The sequence below is a fragment of the Hemibagrus wyckioides genome, linkage group LG24, assembly GCF_019097595.1.
Source record: "Hemibagrus wyckioides isolate EC202008001 linkage group LG24, SWU_Hwy_1.0, whole genome shotgun sequence".
In the NCBI taxonomy this organism is placed as follows: domain Eukaryota; kingdom Metazoa; phylum Chordata; class Actinopteri; order Siluriformes; family Bagridae; genus Hemibagrus; species Hemibagrus wyckioides.
Genome location: NC_080733.1, coordinates 1,968,883 through 1,990,194, shown reverse-complemented (window position 1 = coordinate 1,990,194; position 21,312 = coordinate 1,968,883). Strand labels below are relative to the sequence as shown.

General features: G+C 40.8%; 1 protein-coding gene across 1 annotated transcript in view; it reads right to left on the bottom strand.

Annotated features, from left to right (window-relative positions):
* pde4a (phosphodiesterase 4A, cAMP-specific) overlaps nt 1-21,312 on the bottom strand; it is a 58,735-nt gene that overhangs the window by 6,859 nt on the left and 30,564 nt on the right. The window contains exons 2-14 of the mRNA XM_058378012.1: nt 16,829-17,014; nt 16,487-16,523; nt 16,306-16,376; nt 15,418-15,467; nt 12,757-12,869; nt 7,093-7,186; nt 6,763-6,926; nt 6,580-6,678; nt 6,275-6,439; nt 6,052-6,151; nt 5,176-5,330; nt 4,962-5,084; nt 1,961-2,143 (exon numbers count right to left, since the gene is read on the bottom strand). Coding sequence (XP_058233995.1) covers nt 1,961-2,143; nt 4,962-5,084; nt 5,176-5,330; nt 6,052-6,151; nt 6,275-6,439; nt 6,580-6,678; nt 6,763-6,926; nt 7,093-7,186; nt 12,757-12,869; nt 15,418-15,467; nt 16,306-16,376; nt 16,487-16,523; nt 16,829-17,014 — 1,540 coding nt within the window. The remainder of the gene's footprint in view (nt 1-1,960; nt 2,144-4,961; nt 5,085-5,175; nt 5,331-6,051; nt 6,152-6,274; nt 6,440-6,579; nt 6,679-6,762; nt 6,927-7,092; nt 7,187-12,756; nt 12,870-15,417; nt 15,468-16,305; nt 16,377-16,486; nt 16,524-16,828; nt 17,015-21,312) is intronic.

Sequence of the window (21,312 nt, the reverse complement as noted above, 5' to 3'; positions counted from 1 at the left end):
TCATGTTCCAATATTTTTGATCATCTAAAATTGTGTGGACTGATACACAGTGTGCTATTTTTATGTTGTTTAGCCCACCTATATATAAATAAAAGGAAATCAAAGCTGAAACTCTAAACTCTCTTCTCAAATTCATCATTTGATCTCAAACCCATATAAAAATCATTGAAACATCTGCAGTTCAAATCAAACCTCAATTCTGAATTGAAGCATAACAACATTAACAACAAGCCACTTCATATTACAGCATTAGAATAAATATCAAATGGAAGAACTACAAACTATTCTCCAAATCATGTAATAGCCTATTCTCTCAAGATGGTGTAATATCCTGCTCAGTGTAACAATGAAGAAAAGATATGGCAACCATTTCTTACACAGTTTCTATAGCCAATGACAACAAAGTTACCAAAAACTAATTCATTATAAGATTAATCACAGAACATGTTTAAGAAAAGCAAGAAATTAGATCAGCAGAAACACACTGAATACAGTCACAGCCTGGTCATGTCCAGCACACACAGTTTTTCTGGCTCAGCGACCACAGACCCTGAAACTGTCCACCAAATTATTATACACTTATATGGCCGAAAGTATGTGGACACCTGACCATTACACACATGTTGTTGAACATCCAATTCCAAAACCATGCACATTTACATGGTAACATACTTTTAAAACGTATGTGGTTCAGTCTGTGTTCCAGTTCATCCCAAAGGTGTTCAGTGGGGTTGAGTCAGAGTCAGGGCTCAGTGCAGGACACTCCAGTTCTTCCGCTCCAACCTTAACCTCTACACCATGTCTTCATGGAGCTCTGTGCTTTGTGCTCAGGGGCATTGTCATGATGGAACAGTGTTAGGGTGGTGAAGGGAAATTGTAATGTTACAGAGTACAGAGATATTCTGTATGTTTGGGTGATTCCATTTTTATAATAAGAAGCTTGTATGGGTGTGTAAAGGTCTGGGGTGAACATACTTTTGACCATATAGTGTATGTTGCATTGCTTGTTGCCAAAAAACAAACAATCACACGCTGGATGGCATTTTTCTGAGCATTCATAAACTTTTTACAACCTTTCTGAAAGGGACATGGCTTTTTACATCCACCACAATTCCCACAGAGCTTGTCATGGGATCTCCCTCTCATGCTGAAGTCCCTTAAGGCTCCCCCTCACAAGGCTAGGCAAGATACCAAACTGAGATGGGTGTCTCTGAAAATGGCCTTTTTGCTAGCACTGACTTTAGTAAAGTGGGAGATCTGCATGCCCTGGGGATAAGTTTGCTTCGCATGTGGTTTTGGCCAAATGACTGCGATGTTCTTTTGGCTGAATGCAAGAATTTCACACAAGTCACCTCAAGTAATAACATTTAAAGCAAATCATGCAGCTTATGTCTTTAGGTTATGTTGATGTTTGGTCTTAGTATGTGTATATGTGCATTTGGTGATTATTATTCATAGTTACACAACCACAGTTACACAGTTAAATAGCAATATTTTTCTTAAAATTGCTATGAATTTTTGACAATTGCTGGCAAATGTTTGACTGTATGCATGTTCATATTATCATTTAACTAATTTGATATTATTATTTATTTCAAATTTGTAGATCAGGAGGTTAACTGGACCAGGTTCTTCTATGAAGCTGTTTAGTGCTACACTAAACTGGGCTTTTAAACTAAATTTTATTAAAAAGCTTGTACAATTTTCTGGGTAGATTATCTTTTGGAGAACATTTATTTCAGCGTGACAAAAACATGCACAATAAATACATGTTAATATTTAAAAAACGAATTAAATGATGATTTTGACGTCCTAGAAAAACGTCTAGTGCACATCCTGTTCATATCTGCATTTGTCTCCGTTTAGAACAGATAATCTGTTTAATCTGTGTAATGTATTCATATTCAGTTGCATCCCTAGCGTGTGAGTGTCTGTGTGTTTGTGTGTATTGTGTATGTACCTGACTCTTTTCCACAGATGCAGTGTGTTTATCGCACATGGGGCTGATCTCCATCCCACGCTCACGCTCCTTGTCTCCCTGCTGGAAAAATTCCTCCATGATGCGCTCTGTCCACTGCCGGTACACTGCCAGAGGCTTCGTGGGGTTGCTGAGGTCAGCACAGTGCACCATGTTTCTTAGAACCTACACAGAAGCACATACATACACATCATATGAATATCATTTAACTATGAAACTCTTCTTTTAAATTCCAAAGCCCTCAAGATGCAATAAGCAACTATTACCATTCCAAAGAAGCGTTATTCATTATTCATTATTTATCTTTTGAATTTTAATACAAGGAACGGAACCAAATCTAAATTCATGTTCACGTATTGTTTTTACCAACTGATGTTTGCATTCATTAAAGTGAAATACATTTACAATTATTATGCTGCAGTATGAAAAATGGAGACTCCACACCCTCACTGATTACATATTTAGAGCTCTAACGCCACAAAGGCAAGTTATCCAATTCCTTCCAGCTTCAGGAGGAATACAGATGATGCCACTGGATCTTTACTACAGACCAACACCTGATAAAGCTTCTGATAAATTCATAGTGGATTAAAGTAAAGGAAGCAGCCTTTAGTCAGTCACTTCTTTCACAAATACTGAAAAAGGAATTATTTGAATTATTGGCACCTTTCAAGAGTATGAGTAAGGTAGATTTATTTATAAAATAAACATGCCTGCAACTCTTCTAGACAAAAACTTTCCATTCAAACCAGTAAAGGTCAAATCTGTGTTTGATGTGCAAGATGAGAATGATGACGCATTAATACTGAACAATATTCTCATAGAACTCATGTGGGATTATTTGGAGCAGTGAGTGAAAAACTGAAGCCCATCTGAAATTCTCACCCAGTTGATGTCAAAGATGATCACAAGACAGGGTTCGGCTTGTTGTTAAAGAAAAACAATGAAACATACAACTGTTTTTGTACAAAGAGCCTAGTACTTAAAATAATATTATCTTTCACATGTACTCAAAAAAATGTGAAAAATTATTTGCAATTAAATTATTTTAAAAAGCCTATACATAAAAAAATACTCTCAATCTCCAATAATCATTTCTCGCTCCTAGGGTTATATAAATATGAGGTTTGTCACACACATAGTGTCCATAAGCAGTTGGATGTCATTAAGCACAACAACGGCCATGTCAATAAGTGAATGCCACATTTCAAAGCAGGGGCTATTCTAGGATTTTCATTTAAGGGGGGCTCAGTCCCCAATGAGGGTATAATAGTTAAAAATAAATAAATAAATAAATAAATAAAATAAATAAATAAATAAAATAAAGGTTTGACTAAGAGGGTAGGATGGTAAACTTACTGCAGCATTCCACTGTATTGCATAGATGTGTATAACATTTGAGTACTGAACAAGCCAAATACGAGTCTTCCTGATCTCTCACACACACACACACACACACACACACTTGTCCTCTGATCCTCGCTCTGTAACGTCTGCGGATTGAAGAACGGGGAGGAGCTGAAGTCACCATTTTCATATGAAATTTAAAGGGGACTGAGGAGATCACCAATTTGTGTAGAGTTTATGGAGAATCGCAGAATTTTTAGGGGGGCTGAGTAGAAATGTTAGTGGGGCTAAAGCCCCCCAAAAATGGCCTAGTGATGCCCATGTTTCAAAGCCAACTACTAGGAAGCTGTTTGGAAAGATTGACAGAAGAAACATTTCCTAAGTGGTTATGACTTAGCTATAAATTGATAAATCAATAAGATAATTGCCCCAAATGTACAGAAATAAATTCATTAATGGTTACAAAATCACAACAATAATGCAATGCTATGACCATCTTAATCTCTGAATTGGAACAGTTTACCTTGGCCTAGCCTGTGGTCTGAACTGACCATCCACACATGCAAACCAAAGAATATAAAGGAGCTAATTTTTGTGGAGTGCCAATAAATAGTTGTTTCTGCCATGAATAGCTGCTCAAATTTCCACAATAATCAAATTCCTACAACAATAACCACAGTAATCACTTTATTAACAGACACAGAGCCTGTATAAGGACACAAGGCCTGAAAATACCCTGGATGAGATTTATCGATAGGAATCACAAACCGCTAATTCCCATGCTTATTCTATATGGTCCACCGACTGGCATGATTTAGAAAGAAAACCAGTGAACATGCAAAACCCAAGCTCTGCATCAAACTGGGGACACTGGAGCTGTGAGGCAGCAACTCTTCACACTGTGCCACTGTGCTACCCATTAAGGCTCAGTGTTAGGTCCTCTTGTGTTCTTCTTCTCCCATTCTCTCAGTGAAGTCACATTCTCACATGGGTTGATATACCACTACTGTGCTGATGTCACTCACTCACAACACATCCTCTCCTTTCCTCTGCTCAGATCTCAGCATGTCTGGTAGACACCTCATCATGGAGGGCAGTTCACCAGCTAAAACTAAATCTGGACTGTTGTATCCAGGGAGATGCAACCCCATGTCAAGATCTTATGATCTCCCTGGAGTTCAACCCACACCCTCTCCTCAGAGAGTGCACACAGCCTTGGGGTAGTTCTGTACAACCAGCTATTCTTCTTGCCTCAGAGAGCTAACCTGACCCTGTCATGCAGATCAGGGTGGTCTGTTTTTTTCTCTCTGTCCACTGAGGACACTCATGTGCTTGTTCAGTGTCTTATCATCTGGAGATTGGACTACTGTAACTTGCTCACTTCACACATGCTGACCACTCTGGCCTATGATGTTACATCAGCAGCAGTTCTCACCCAGGTAGGAGACAGGAGCTAGGAAAGGAAGTAGGATAGGACAGAACTACCTAATGGGTGGGAATTAACTATTAATTTAATTAATTTAACTAATTTAAGACTAAATAAGAAGAAAATATGGTACACTCCAGGTATCATAATATATATCTCCTGCTGTTGGTTTTAGTTAAAGCAGTGTCTCTATAGAAACACTTGTGTTACCTGTATGCGGTCAGTGTAATGATCAAGCAGTAGCACTCCTGAGCTGGTCACTTTCTTAGTCTCTACCATGGTCTTTAGATCTGCCAGTAAACTCATATGCTTGGACATGTCTGTTGCCAGTACCTTAAAAGACAAAAAACAGACCATGGGTCAGAAGAAAAGTTAAATTATAATCTTAATTATGTGGAAACACAACATATCACCAGTGCCTCACCATGTCGATGACCAGCTTGCGCAAGCTCTGGCGTTGCCGTTTGCTCAGGTTCTGGAAGATGTCACAGTTGTCTTCATGGAGGAGCTTGAAACCCACAGCTAGGTGATGGTTTTCTAGAACTGACTCATCATTATACATCAGAGCCAGCTCTGAGTCTGCAAAGACAAAAATACACAGCTCAAGCAGGTGTTTTTCCAGCAAATCAATAAAAATCCATACGTGTTCATCATAGTTTGTGTGATAAAACATTTAAAATATATATATATAATGTTCATATTGATAATTAGAAACAGGCATATAAAGTGGTAGTTGTTTAAGGCAGTGGTGGCTCAAGTGGTTAAGGCTCTGAGTTGTTGAGTAGCAGAATGGGGTTTAAGCCTGGTATTGGCCCCCTTCAGCAAGGCCCTTGATCCTCTCTGTATTATAGCTACCCATGCACTCTGACGTCAACTGCCAAAGCACTGATATGTGAGGGAAAGAATTCCACTGTGCTGTAATTTGTGGCAACAATAATGGCGTTTACTTCTAAACATATTTGTGCATGTACTCTGCTGGCACTGGATTAGTTACAGCTAGGGTTTGCACCCTTATTCAGAGCAACTCATTTTTATACAACTGAGCAAATGGTGGACCTGGGATTTGAAGACACCACCTTCCACTCAGTAGTCCAACACCTTAACCTAAGCTACCACAACCCCACAATGACATGATAGTGCCCCTGAGCACAAAGCACTGAGCTCCATGAAGACATGGTGTTTGGAGTGGAAGAACTCGAGTGTCTACTTCTACTGTAGGTGTAAAACTTTTCATTACAATCTTATTTATAGTCATGTGATGATGGTGATATTCATATACTGTTGTACTGTGAGTACTTACTGGTATTAATGAGAAACTGATTGGAAACTCCAGGATGGTCCACATCATGGATGGCAGCAGCAAACAATGCAGCCAGAATTTCCAGATCAGTGAAGACCGCCTGTTGTAATACGTAAGACGTAATAGAATTTACTCACAATACACCATGCACCATACTCCAGCACCAAATCTAATGGAATTGTATACTTTCTTTGAGAAAGTGCGTGAGAAAAATTATACTTACGTCCAGTGCCGGTGTGGATAACAGCACATGTGTTGACTGTGTGACATCAGCCGCATGCAGGCTGTTGTGGTAGGCCACATTGGCGTGGTAATGATCCTCTAGCGTCATCACATAGGTAATGAATGTATCCACAGGGATACGAAATGTCTTCAGCAGATCACGTTCCTTGGAAAAGACCAATAAACAACTATGTGCTATGGTGCACTGTGATTCTCTTAGGATAATATTAATAAACCTGTTTCTTAATGAGAACAGTAAGGTTATATGGAGATGCACAGAAACCAGAACTTTATCAACTCAAGTACCTGGAAGATGGCAAACATGATGCAACTCAGAGGTCTGTTATTGGAAAACTCAGCCACTCGGAAAATATTAAGGCCCCACTTATTCAAGTCATCCAGCTCCTGCAGAAAGCATATAAATATTTATTTAACATGAGGTTTATCTTGTTTGAAGACACTTTAGTGCGTTAGTTAAGGAGTCAGTACCCTGGCCAGTGCATCCTCATGCTCGGTCTTGATCCCAAATCGTGGCAGGGCCTTACTGGTCAGACTGGAGCTGTGTGTCAGCTTCTTCACACCACTGATATGGCACATGGGCTTCTCGCGCTCCCGCAGTGTCGGCGATGGGATCTCCACTTCATTTTGCTTGTCTGAGGAACACAAGCAGACCTCAGCAAGCCTTTGATTTAAATTAAACAAAGATGGAGTAACTGTGGGGTGACATTTTAGCTGCTATAAAGCTGGAACTCCATGGAGTTAAAAACAGCAGAGGAATTGTGCTGGATGCTGTGCAACAGAAGGAGTGAGTTCACTCACCTAGGAAGGTAGTGGAGATGTATTCAGACACCTGGTTCCCTGAACGGCTCATCTCAGACAGATGTGACAGCTCTCTGTTTAGCATCCTCTTAAACTGAAGGACAAAGAGAGGAGAATGATTAATGTCTCTGATGAAGAGTAGCATAGATGAGATGGATGATATTACAGTATTAATAATGATACTGTACAAAAATATATGAAAATTATGAATCTGTTCACACTAGTTACAGTTCATGAGTAAGCCTGCTTTCATTAGCAGCAATAATCAGTACAGAATGATCTGAGAGCAGCTGAATGCAGCACATCATGAGATATCTTGTGTGTAGTTCAAGCTGCTGTAGATATTTGTAAGTATTCATTCATTACATTTCTTTCACAACAAATAGAACATGACATTAAAGACCTTCTTGTTTCTAATTTGTAGGCCAGAAATATCCCCATAATATGCTTCGAACAGGAAGGATACCATTGAAGAAAAATGATTTTGGTCATCTAACCTTGCTATGACCTAATCAATACAATGATAGTTCCAAGTAAATCCTATAAACCAATCATTCATGAGATATCTCTCTAACAAAAATCTCAGACAGACAGATGGGTAGATGGACAACATGGTCCACCAAAATAAAGGTCATCTAACTGCTTTGCCAGTTTGAAAGTGCTGGTAGATGGAGCCAGTGTCTGAATTAGTGTTTCTGATGCTGCATCGTAGATACAATCTTTTAAAAAAATAACAGTGAGGTATTTAAAACATCTGAAACACCTTTTGATCATCTTCTTTTTTAGAATTAACGAAGATGTAAAATTACTCACCAGCTGTCAAAGCTTGACCAGCTCAGCCTGGGTTTTAACAGAATGGTGGCTGGAATGTTCAGCAAAGCTGTTCTTTCATTAATAAGCATTTTTTTACTTGACAGTTCGTTAAAGCCAATTAGAAATAATCAGATGTGATTAAATGAGTCTGAAATCAACTCGTTGTGTACTATTCAGGGTGATGTACTATTCTGTGTGTGTTAGTTATGCAATACACATATGTCTGGTAGTATCTGACAGATGCTCAGTTAAAAGCATCTCATCTCTGATGTTGTTGTCAAGTCAATAACATCTATAGTTTGGGAAACTTTAATTAACTGCAGGCCAATCAAGCAGTCCAGGCTCAAATCACTGAAAGGAAGCAATGGCAGGAGCAGATATTTGTGACCCAAATGCTAAGACAAAGAGGAATATGTTTAAAATGTTTATTCATCACTAAATTACTGCTAGGGTTAGATAAAAAAAATATGTAAACACAGCATAAAAGATATAACCAGACCCGACAGATTCGCTGTGGGATTCGGATGAGACCCCAGCGCGGTCCCACCGCCTGGTCCTTCACACATTACAATCTCCATGGCAACCAGCAGGTTTCCTTAGCAACTGTCTCCTCACACTCCCTCCTGCGGCAGTACAGGAGCGAGTCAACTGGTTGGGTGACAGTCAGAGAGAGTAGGCAGGTGTCTGTCTTTGACCTCCTCCAAGGTCATTGCTCTATACAGCAACTCACTCTTTCTCTATCTCCCTGCTCTTTTGCTTTCTGCCTCAATCTTTCTCCACATCATGGAGCTTTTCTATTGTTTTGTTCCTTTTTCTCTCCACTGCTGCATCTCTGCACAGAGCTGCTCTATCTGCTGCCTCTCTCTCTCTGTCTCTGTCTGCCTCTCTCTCTCTGTCTCTGTCTGTCTGTCTCTCTCTCTCTCTGTCTGTTTTTTTCTTTTCCCTCTGCCAATAATAACTGATCCTCATCCATCCAACAATCATGATGCCCCACCTGTTCATTACTGTTTATTACCAGTACAGATACTAACAATAACAATACTGAACGATACCATATACTTCACATTTGTCCAAGACCCTTGTTTACCATTTATCAAGGTCACTTGATATAAATGTAATCAATAGAAAGACAAAAGATCATGACTAATGTTATATGGAGTGTGATCGATATGGTCCTATGGCTCCCACAGTCATAAAGAATCTCTTCATTAAATTATAAAGGTGCTTATATTCTGCCACTCTGGTTTTTAGCATTTGTTTCCTTAAGAGGGCCACGTCATCTACCTCACACTGTCATTATTACCATTACACAATACCCAGAAAAAAATGAAATAACTTTCAGTTCAGGTCATAATAGATTTAATGCACACCCTAAGGTCTGAAGTCAAAGTCTATGGGCTAGGTGAGTTTTTAATTAAAAATCAGTAGAACTGACCACCTGATGTGAAAGTCAGTCAAAATGAAGACTGCCAGAAGATAAAAATCACGTCTTAAAAACACAGCTGAAGAATAACTACTGAAATGCTCAAGGTGATCAAACCATCCAGCTGGGAGAAGTAACACACTAGATATTTATTGGTGTAGTCTGAGTGCTCGCAGGTTGTAAAAGATGGAGAGAGGGATAGGAGGAACAGGCATGAAGGAGAGAGTGAGACAAGACAACCTCTAAATAACAGAGCAAACATGCCAAAAAAGGAGCGCTGTAGAAAATGGCATTCTTTCTCTGTGTCTCAGACATCGACTGGTATTGGTGATCAGGTTCACGGCTCAGAAAGACCAAAACTTGGTCTTGTGGAACATATACTACACATGTACCATAAATCTGTGAAGCAAAGAGCCTTCAATTTAAAAATGTTTCTGTATATCAAATTAATTAGTAGTAAACTTGCAGGATGCTGAAAATATTATCAGATCAATATGTGATGTGTCTTTGCCTTTAAAATGACAACATTTCACTTCATAACTGCACCATGCAGTTTATAAGGTTATTAGATTATTAGGAAATGAGCTGGTAGGTTGTTCCATCTTAAGCAACTTTTCTGTAGACATTTGAAAAGTGCTTTATTCAATCTTTATATCAATCTTTCCTTAACAACAAACAACATTCACTTAAAAATGACCTATAGCATCTATTTGGTTGGTTAGTTGTTGCTTTGAATGTTACTCATTTATAAAAATTAATGTTTTCGGATATTTATGATTTACTCTGACACACTATTGTGGAAGACAAACAGATAACACAAGATATAATATGTATGTATCTACTATATGGCATGTCATTATTAAAAAACTTTTCTCTATCATTTTAATTATTTTAAATCAAGTCTAACCAAACATACTTAACCGTCCTCTCCCTTGGACTTTAACCCTCTTACTGCCCACATTCACAATCACTCAGGACACACACCCCTTCCCATGTGGCCTAGCAGGCCTCTACTTCCTGTTCCTACCTGGTCCCACCAGCCAATGAGCCAGGGTTTGGAGCAGGTCTCACAGAACAGGTCCATCAATGGGCTCCTGCGCTCGGCAGCCTGCCCTCCTCCCTCCAGCCCTCCAACTGCCCCCAGCTCCAGCTCTGCCCCTCCTCTCCCCTGCAGGCTGCTGTAGCTGGAGGAGTGGGGCAGCCGGTAGGCTGCAGGGCCAGGTGAAGGTCCAGGTGAGGTGGCTGGCTCGATGGCCTCCACTACACCCATGCTGAGAGAGGCCGGTGGCACGGGCCTCTGGCACAGGCAGGAGGCACGGTAGTGCAGCGGGGCTGGTGCAGCACTTGTACCCCAGCGGCATGCGGGCGCAGTCAGGGTGTGCTTGCTGAGGCCACAGCCAGCCCCGCCAGGCCACTCCAGAGTGTGGATTGGCAAGATTCCAGGCACCCAAGGGCTCTTCCTCTCTGTTTTTCCTTCCCTAGCGCTTTGACACGCAGGTGTTAGGTGCAGGATGAGTTGTAAACGGCTCTCCAGGAGCCGCCTGGATCCGCAGTCCGAGAGGGCTACATTGCATCCCAGCAAAGGAGCAGAGCTGACCCAAATCCAGCTGCGTGGGGAGGGGGGAGAGGAGAGGAGTGGACCAAGATGGAGAATTCCGGAAAAGGCAGACCGTCTGAAGGGCACGAGGAGGAGAAGGCAGTGGAGAGCAGGATAGAGACAGTGTAGTGAAAGGGAGTAAAGTGTGAGGATGGATGTGTGGGGAGACTGAAAGGTGAGTGAGACCAGAATGACGACGATGGATGAGACGGAAAGAGCGAATGTGATGACAGGATAGGATGGAACAAAACAACACAGCCAGCTGGCTACTAACAGCAACACTTGATCCAAAACATACACAGACAAAAACAGACAAGCAATACCAACGGAGGAAACAAGGAAACAAAAATAGAGCCAGGGCCTTTATCAATCCTATTCAAGCAGGGGTCTGGAAAAACAGCTTGTCTTTCGCTCGCTGTCCTTGGGTCTGTTGCCCCTCCCCCACCGCGGAGCTCTGAGTCGGGCCCCACGTTGCCACGGTGTGCAGCGATCCTGTTCCAGCAAAGAGCTTAAGCTGCAGCTCCTGTCCGTCCTGGACTGCCGCCTCCCTTTAGAGCCTCAGCTGCTTGAATCCACTCACAGATGTGTCTGGCTAAGCGATCCAGTGCTGCCTGTTTCTGTGTCTTGAGCTCTGTCTCCCTGGATGCTGTAGACAGCTCCTGCAAGCTAATCAGCCTCTTCTGATGGGAGCGTGCATGTGTGTGTTTGTGTGGGGTGAGTGTGCGAGTGTGCACTCTTGATTGCGCATGTGCAGCAGAGGGCATGTCAGTGTGTGTGTGGGGGGAGAAAGTGGGTGTGTGTGTGTGTGTGTGGGACTGAGAGGTTTATGCTGATTTCTCTATGAACGGCTCCATCTGTATGTTGTTGCAGTCATTTTTATCCCAATAACACATAAGCGCTCGGTCTCTGTCAGATCACACACGTGTACCCCACGTGTAAACAACAATCTTCCTTCTTTCATCTGTCAGCCACACTGTACAATTACACGAATGAAAACGAAGAACTGCACTGCATATTGCAACCCAGCTGTTTTAGGGCAATAACATAAATGAGAAAACGATCCTATTTCTTTAAGAGAGAATGGTAGCAAAGAGAGGTAATGATTTGTTATTGGCTAATATGGAAAGTACATGTTTTGTAGTCACCACAGAGAGCCAATGATAAAGCAGGAGGGGCAGACCCTGCTGCAGTTCCGTAGCAACCAAGGTTAAAGCACAGACAGCATCAGGACCTCAGAGCACCCTGTTCCCACCCCTTCACTCTCTCTCTCTCTCACTCTCTCTCTCTCTCTCTCTCTCTCTCTTTCCTTTTCTTTCTTGCGATTTCTCACCCCTCCCTTTTCTGAAAGCCAGAAGCCAGTGTATAGACAGACATTTGAGGGAGAGAGAGAGAGAGAGAGAGAGAGAGAGACAGACAGACAGACAGACAGAGAGAATGTACTCCTTTGGAAAATATATTTTAATCAGTTCCTCATACTAATGAGCACCTACACACAAAATCCGACAGCTCAGCTTAAAATGGAACAAACTGTCATAAAGAAAACCACAACCACACCAAGAAAACACTTTTTCTGTTTCTGCAATCTGCATTCTTTCGTTTCTGTTTCAAACACCTGATCTTTGGCATCATAAAAGAATTGGAGCATGTCATTAGCGTGTCATCAGTATACAGTCACTATTGCTTCAACATCACCCTGAGCAGGAAGGATTAGATACATGCAGGCATACAAGCTGATACCAGACCAGAGGTGAAACAGTTAATGTGGCATCCAGCTGAATGGATTGTAGGAACTGTGTAGTGACAATGCCCACAAAAAAAGGTGAAAGCACACCTTGTTGGAGGCCATCTCACTGACAGAGCGATGTGTCTGGATGGTCTCCAGCTGGTCCAAGCACCAGTCCAACTCCTCCAGGGTCTCTCGTGCCAGCTGTTGGTATGTCTCTTCTGTATTAGAGAGACACAGAGTAGTTACAACGTTAGCACAACTTTACTCACGTATTTGACCAAGGTTATATCACTGTGCTGAATCCTGTTTCAATCAGGAATGTAACCAGGAAGTTTTCTCTCACTGTATAGCTGGAATTCTGAAAGGTCTATGGCAAATTATTATCAACATAATCAACATATGACTGCTAGCCTCTTTTAAATATCAGAAATACAATGATGACATCAATACAATACAGATAATCATGCAGATTGTTGAGCTCTAATAGATAAACAGCCTTCAGTGTCAAAGAAAACCTGCAGGTATTCATGTTTCATTAAGTTACTATTTCTGTCTAATACAGAATTGATGTAGCAAACAATGTTTTTTGTTTTTCTTGCACACATTTATCTGGTACACAGGAAGTGGATTACATTTCTGTGATTTTATATAATACACTAAGACCACACTAATCACATTAATAGATTTTTTAAACATGCATTATACTGTATATGCATTATTACTGTATATGAGCTCAGAAAGTAAATTAATCTGATCTTATTTGAACTCCTGCCTTATTTGTCGATTATACTTTTGTATAACTGCATAATATATACATGGTATAATATGCTTTTATATTTTGTCATTACAATGATGATAGAAACTTTATTGAAGTAACTAAAATAACATTTAGGTTTATTACATACATAAAAAGGAGCACAGCAGTGCAGAGCCTAAAGTCATATTTGTCTGAAATATGAGAACGGATCAAGGATTATAATATTTTTATAACCTACTTGTGGCCTGGTTGTAATCTGATATTACAGCTTGTGGGTCTGGAGCAAAATAAACAGAATCAAAATAATGTGACCCCAATGTAAACAGAGGACAAAATGCAGAAACCTGAAATCTGGTTTATATGAGTGACAAACCTGCAAGCCTGATGTTTTATGGGAAGCTAAATTATATGCTAATGCAGTATTTGTTAAATGCCTTTAAGCATTTGTTGTGATAAAGGACAGATAGCCTCTCTACAGCTACACATTTAGACCTCTCAGGCACTTTTTAAATCATGCAAGTAGATTTCAGTCCTACCCTAGATTATTTTTGTTGGTATGACGTCTGAAAAAAGAAATCTAGAACATTCTGTTGCTTAGACAATAAACACTCCATTAGAAGAAAGTCATTATTGAAAAACACCATGGGTTTGGAGTTTGCCAAAAAAGGAAGGTTGGAGGATCAGCAAACAGTAAAATTTTTTCAATTTGGCTTTGGCACCAAATTCTATATACCTTAAACTGCTCATTATTCTGAGAACATCATCCCCACAGTGAAGCATGTTGAAGAATTGCTTTTGAAGAAGCTGAAACTTGGAGATTGGTTAGAGATGAGATAAATACAGGGCAAGCCTAAAAGAAAACCTGTTCCAGTCTGCAAGGCAGATGTTCACTGTCCAACAATGACCTTGAGTACACTAACAAAGCTAGACTGGAGTGCTTCCAAACCAAGAACCTGGATGTGTTGTCCACTCAATGATCAGACCAGTGACCTGAGTGCAGACTTCATCCAACCTGACAGAGCCATTTTACAAAGAAGAATACATAAAAAATATTCCAAAGAGTCATATATCAAAGAGTTATATATCAAAAATTTATATCCCAAAGAAATCTTTCCCAAAAGCCAGTAGTAGTTCTTATGGTGTTAATGAACCATTTGTAACAGAAAAAAACATTTTGTACTGTCAGTTGTTATAGACATACTGCGTAAACCAAGTGTGAAAAATACCAATTAATTTTGACTCCAGATTGTAACTGTACAAAATGTGAAAAAGTTCAAGGGGTAAAGCAAAGCGATGTATGACGGGTACTAGTGTGACAAGAGGCTGTTGCTAAATGCACTCTTGTACTCAAAAGGCACTCGTACATCCTACTTAATTATACACAGCATGCAGCTAGATATCAGAGTGAATGAAGAGTAAAGTGAAATATAAATGGCCAAAAAATTCCCACATGCTAAAATCTTTACTGTATATTGAATATTTGCCAGTAAAGTCTGGCTCAGGCATCTGTAGTTAGTAACATTTTCCTCAGAAAATAGATACTGTATATCCCAAACTTTTGTTAATAACACTGAACAGCACTAGTGTTAGCGTTCGTGAAAAAGGAGTACGGCTCCCCACCATACTTAGATTCGGCTTTAGGAGTGGCATCAGGGGGGTTGTTGCCATCGTGCTAACGTTTATCTTCCAGCCTCAGCAGAACAGCGCAGGCACCAAACAATTTGTAATTTATTTTCATCATAGGGGCAAGCCACTGAGAGCTGTTTTTAGTCTGATTAAAGAGTCTGGTAGGCCTCCAGCCCCTGTTGCCCATATGGTTCCACTGCGTCCGGTGATATAATTCATTTTGTCCTGGCAACAGTGCCTACAACAGGAAGCGTGGTGCAAGTAAATGTGAGAGACAGTGTGTGGGAAGAGTGCTAGTGTGTGTGGGAGAGAGAGAGAGAGAGAGAGAGAGAGGAGGGGGAGAGATGCTCTCCAGTGACTAATATTTATTACAGTAAACATACCAGAGAGCGTTGCTGGTGGAACTGTAGATTGGCTTGTAACTGGCGACCTCCTGTGGACAAAAAGAGACTTATAGTCAACTTCATGGTAGAAAGATGCCCTCTACTGGGGGCAAACACACTGACACAGAATCAGGAGCTCAGCTTAGTCAGGAGGTGATGGATGTAAACAACCTGGCTGTGAAGGATGGATATACACTGGCCAAGAGACTACATTTTATTTGTCATCATTCTGAAATTCAGACCATTTTCATAGTGTTTCTACACTTCCTGTCTTATGGCTTGTCACACAGCACAGACAAGCTTCAGATCACTGAGTCAGTCTGCGGATGTTGTCATTTAATCTTTTAAGGGTAAACGCAGACGGATCTTTAAACCTCATGCATTGATTTCCATTGTTTCCAACACAGCAGTTTATCAGAGTTAGAGACATAGTCACATCAACCAGAAAAGCCTTTATGAGAGACATTTTACCAAACTATGAATTTTAAAGATAACATGAATGAGATTTGAATGAAACAAAAAATACATAGATTGGAAAATATTTCTTGTTCTGAGAATACATTTTTCACAAATGATTAAAAGTCACAAGCATTTGCAGAGAATCGCCTATAAGCATAATTAGTGCAAATTATATTCATTAACTATCCTCTGAGTCAAGAAGATCTATTTTTATAAAACAGAAATACATCTTTATGAGACACAGCTACAGTTCCTTTTGCATGTCTTAGAAGTGCCTTTATGAAATGTGCTATAAATCATATGCATATGGCACGTTGGGCTGCGAACTCGTCTACATCATGCTGGACAGCTCTGAGAACACAGTGTGACAGTGACACATGAAAAATGACAGAGATGAAAGTAAGACTGCTTTCTAGACAGTGCACTAACTTGTCAGTAGGCGATGTGACATTGGCAAGAATGGTGAAGTTGCTTCTGACAGTTCGGAGACTGGCCAACACCTAGAAGAGAGAGAGAGAGAGAGAGAGAGAGAGAGAGAGAGAGAGAGATGATCAACAGAGTCTCTATAAGTCTTAATGTAATTCCATATAGAATCTATAACACTACTCACCTGAGCAAAAGGGGTGACTATGAGGTCCTCAGCATGGCTAGAGAGGGACACAAAGAAAGAGAAATTTAAAATCTCAGTAGATAAAACCTGTTATTTTTATCCCATATAAACAGTCCCAGAGAATAAACTTATCTGTGCTTAAAGGGAAATGACCTGACCCCACATCAGCATGTCTATTACTTTAATGCAGTGCACCTGTGCTGTAGTGCAGGGAGAAGCACCGGTACTGCCACATTACAGTGGGTCATTCTGGGTAAAGTTTACAGGGTGTAATCCTGCACAGTGCTTCATAGCTGTGGAAAATAAACTGTAATGTGTGGTGCGGTGGATGAGGCTGCGTACCCCTCACTGTTGATGGAGGAGTTACGGGACATGGTCTTAGGTGACATGTCGTAGTCGGAGTCGGAGCGGTAGAGGAAAGACTCTCTCCTGCCACTCTGGGGAAAAGAGGGATGGAGCACAAGCCCCGGACTCGCCTGCAAATCCATTGGGCTGCGGCCAGGAGACGGTCCATTTTCACCTTCAAAACTGGAGAAACACAAAGACAGACAATGAGCAAGATTAAAGAAATAAACACATCTTGACATTTAGATCAATCCTTTACTACAGGCAGTATTAGCCTCCTACTCTGAGAGAGGACAAAGAGAGTCGTGATCACAGACCGTCAAGATTCTCTCTCTCTCTCTCCACATACAGCAGACATTATCCGAGTGTTTTAAAGCGCTGAGACAGACAGAGCCTGAGCCACCCAGCGTCCCCATTAGCATAACCATCAGCAGCCTAATGGGAAAAGATCTTCAACCTGCTTCGTTTTGTTTAGGATAATCACTGGTACATGCAGCCATTATCCTGACTGTAAACAATAGCGCTGTCCAGAGAACACACACACGTCTACACCAGTTCCTAGCTGTGAGTGGAAAAATACTAACAATAAGCACAAGGTGTTCAATTGCTGGTGTTTGTGCAGTCATGCTACACCGCTAATGTGAAGAGAAGTGAAAAGAGCCGATTGGCATCCATGATTACGGAGGTGTTTATGACCCATAAGCTTCCTGCTGTCACATCATCTCCTCACCATCTCTACACAATTCAGAAGCGCACATTACGGCTGGGTCTGCATAGCACGATGTCCTATAAAGAAGAACGGGCAGATCAGTGAGGCGTTTAGGAAAGTCAGCTCAGTGTAAGCGATCATTTCAGCAGCTCTAATTCTGGGGCGTTTTTATTATTCAGTGTAAAATCATGAAGGCTGCAGCTGAGCCACATGGACTGGTGCGTCTAGGGTCAGGACCTAAGCCGAGGAGGAGGAGGAACGTAAAGTGGGAAGGTTTGCTGGCGCATGCTGAACTCCTTTGAGTCATCTCTGGGAATTCTGGGGAAGCTGCAGCACACTCTCACACTGGAACACACTCTCACATACACCAAAAGAAGAAAACGATATGCAAACACTCGGCGTCAGAGCTTCAACCATGCCAAGATTTTTTTCACCCGCTGTCTTTTTCTCTGTTTCTGTCAGTCAGACTTCCTCCCCCTCACTCCTTTTTCTCTCTCTAGGAGTCTAATAACCCTGTTCCCACACACACACACACACACACGAAAAAAAAACAAAAAAAACATGGCAGATGCGGTATCGAAAGCCTAGCCACTCATTTCGTGAGCTGATGAAGAGCTAGCCTGAGTCATTCTAGTGAGCATTAGTGCTGCACTACACAACCACCTTTTTCACTTCTTTATTGTTTATGAAACGAGAGCGAACAGTCACAGGCCCATCTCTGACTCCTGATTCTCTACAGAGAAGACGAGTGTCCAGGTTTCACTACATTCTCACCTTAAAGTCCAAACCAATCCATCATTCCACACGATTTCATCCCTTTTCTTCATTAACCTGATTTCTACCTTCTCACTCCACACATTTTTCCCCTTTTGCATTCTCCTCCCTTCCTTCTCTCTCTTCCCTTCTTCTTATCTCCAGAAAACAGAGTTCCTATCCCAGAAAACAAGAAAACATATCATTGTGAGGAATAGACTAAAGGCACTACAGAACAGGGCTGGCGGTGATTTAGAGCTCTAACGTACTGTGGAAGCCTGGAGCAGCCAGTGTTTTTATCCAAAACCTCTTCTTTTCTATCAAGAGCTGTGGCAAGGTCAGGAACATGTTCCCAGAAAAAAATATAAATACAGATTTGCCCTATGACAAGCATGAAAACATTCTCATATTATTAAGTAAAAATATCTGGAATATTTTCAAATGTATTTAGTATTAGAGACTACAATAAGCCAAAACTAATGAACTAGATTGAAATAGAATTGATCTGTTTTGCAGATCATGTTGCTTCTTTATCAAATTAAACGATTAAAATTAGCAAAACGTTTCATGCTTGAAATCAGGGGAAAAAAGTTTTCGAAATAGGTTTAATAATCTTATTTTGCGGTTTAATCTTATTCCCAGGAAATACTAGATAAATTTGACTATATTCCAGATATTTCCATGTGCTGAAAAGTGGGGTGTGAATACACAGCTTCTTCAAAATGAAGCTTGTGTTGCGATGAGTAACTAATTAGTTATTTTTTATTTTCAGGATAAATGACACTTATCTGTCACATCAGTTTGTGTGTGTGTGTGTGTGTGTGTGTGTGTGTGTGCGTGTGTGTGGATGGAAAGGGAGTGAGTGGGTGCACACGCATGCTCCATCTCTCTCTGTCTCCTGTTAATGCTTTCTGAAGTCATGTGACATTTTTTTTTAAAGAACTGAGAGAAAACCTGGTGCATCACCCAGCCAGTCTCAAGTATCATTCACAGAGGAACATATGAAAAAATAACAAGCCTTGTCAAACTTCTTTCTCTCCTGACTCTCCTGTGTCTTCATGCTCTCCCTCTACCCTATCCCTTCTTTCCTCCCTTTTTAGTGTCATTTTACCTCTGTCTGTTTCAGCTCTTGTCTCTCTACATCTCCTCTCGCTCTCTCTCTTTCTCTCTCTCTGTTTATAATTTAGCCTCTGTAGCTATGACTCAGTGGTGAAAAAAGCAGAAGCCAAGTGTGTGTTGCTCCACTGTTTGTTTGTAGGTTATGGAAGATCCATGGATCAAACTTACAGAGCCACAGAAAATGACATTTTTAAATATGAACCATGAGCTGCCGTGTCCAACAGCATCTGCGTAGAAATAGAACTGCTGCAATTGACCGTGTGTGTGTGTGTGAGAGACATTCATGACTTAAACTAGGCCACCATTCAGTTCATACAGGATAGATATGCAGTATCTAACAACACAAATTCACACACCTGACAGATAGTGATTAATATGCATCAGTAGTCAATGATAAATGGGGGGAAAAACACTAAACGAGATGAAAAACACACACACACACACACACACACACAGTGATTATAGGCTGGCAGCTCTCTTTTTCTCTCAGTGATAAGACAACCCCTGGAGAGCAGAACTCTGGACAATGACATGATGATCAGAGGGTGCAGAGAGGAAAGGATTTCTGCCAGCTGGAAATCTTTCCCTATAAAAGACAACATGCTAACAGCCGAGCTTCCCGAAGCTGCAGAAAACAAGCTTTCGCACATTGATTGCCTTGTTTAATGTACCTGGTCTGTCTCCCTGAATTGCTAACCTTGGAACGACTACAGAAAGTCTCGAAACTGACAATAATTGCAGCAGGCAAGCAGGCTGATGAGTGTTCCTATTGATGTGTGCTGAAAAAAAAGACAAGAGAAATCCCACACGAGATGACTAACCGAAGGGTTTTTAAGATTCATAATAGCTTTCACATGTGATACTTGAAGGGGCACAGCATGGGCAGAATGATTGAAAGGTTTAAAGAGTTAAAAACTGCAAATACACTCAAGACAGGAGCGCTGAATGATCTGCTTATTTCTGTTTTCATATACCTGCTCCATCTTTTTCAGTGTGCCATAATTCTATAACAAATAAATAACCTTTAAGCCCATTTCTAGACCTACGGTCAGCTTCAGAAATAATATCTATCTATTTACATACAAATCAGGTGAACAGTGTCATAATTACAAGATGTTTTGTATGCGATTTCCCTTTTTATGGTATTTGGACATTTGGTAGCTCAGCCGTTTCATGGCCAGGTGTGTATTGTTCCTTCAGTACAAGTAAACAGGTAAAAGCTATAGGTTTCATTTCAAGTGTGGAATCTATTGCTGTTATTCTCAATATAAAGTCCAAAGAGCTGTAGCTGCCAGTTAAGTACATTATCATTAGGCTGAAAAATCAAATTCAACCACGAAAAAAAAAGACATCAATGAGAAGAATTTCTCTGGTGCAGAAAAAAGGAATCCAGATCAGGAGGTGGATGCATCAGTGTCGAAGTCAACAATCAAGAGAAGATTTCACCAGGGGAAATACTGAGGCCTCAAAACCAGGAAGATCAGAATAGAGTTAGTCAGAATATCTAGAACGTCTGTACAGTTCTGGAGCAACATCCTGTGGAGAGATGAGAGGAAGATCAACTTGTAGCAGAATGAGGGGAAGAGAAGCGCATGGAGAGGAGAAGGAACTGCTCATGATCTGAAGAGCACTACATCATCTCATGGCGTTGGTGTGTACGACCGCTTCTCTTTGGTGATGTTATTGCTGACTAACAGCAGCATGAACTCTGAAGTGTTTAGGGTGATATTATCTGCTCACATTCGGCCAAATGCTGTAATACTTACTGAACAGAGTTTCATACTGCATCTGAACAAAGAAAATCTAATAATCTAATCTAATACAGAGATGATTAGATAACTTTGTGTATATTCAAGATATTTACACTGGCTAAGATCTCACTTTCCAGTGCTTTAATTTA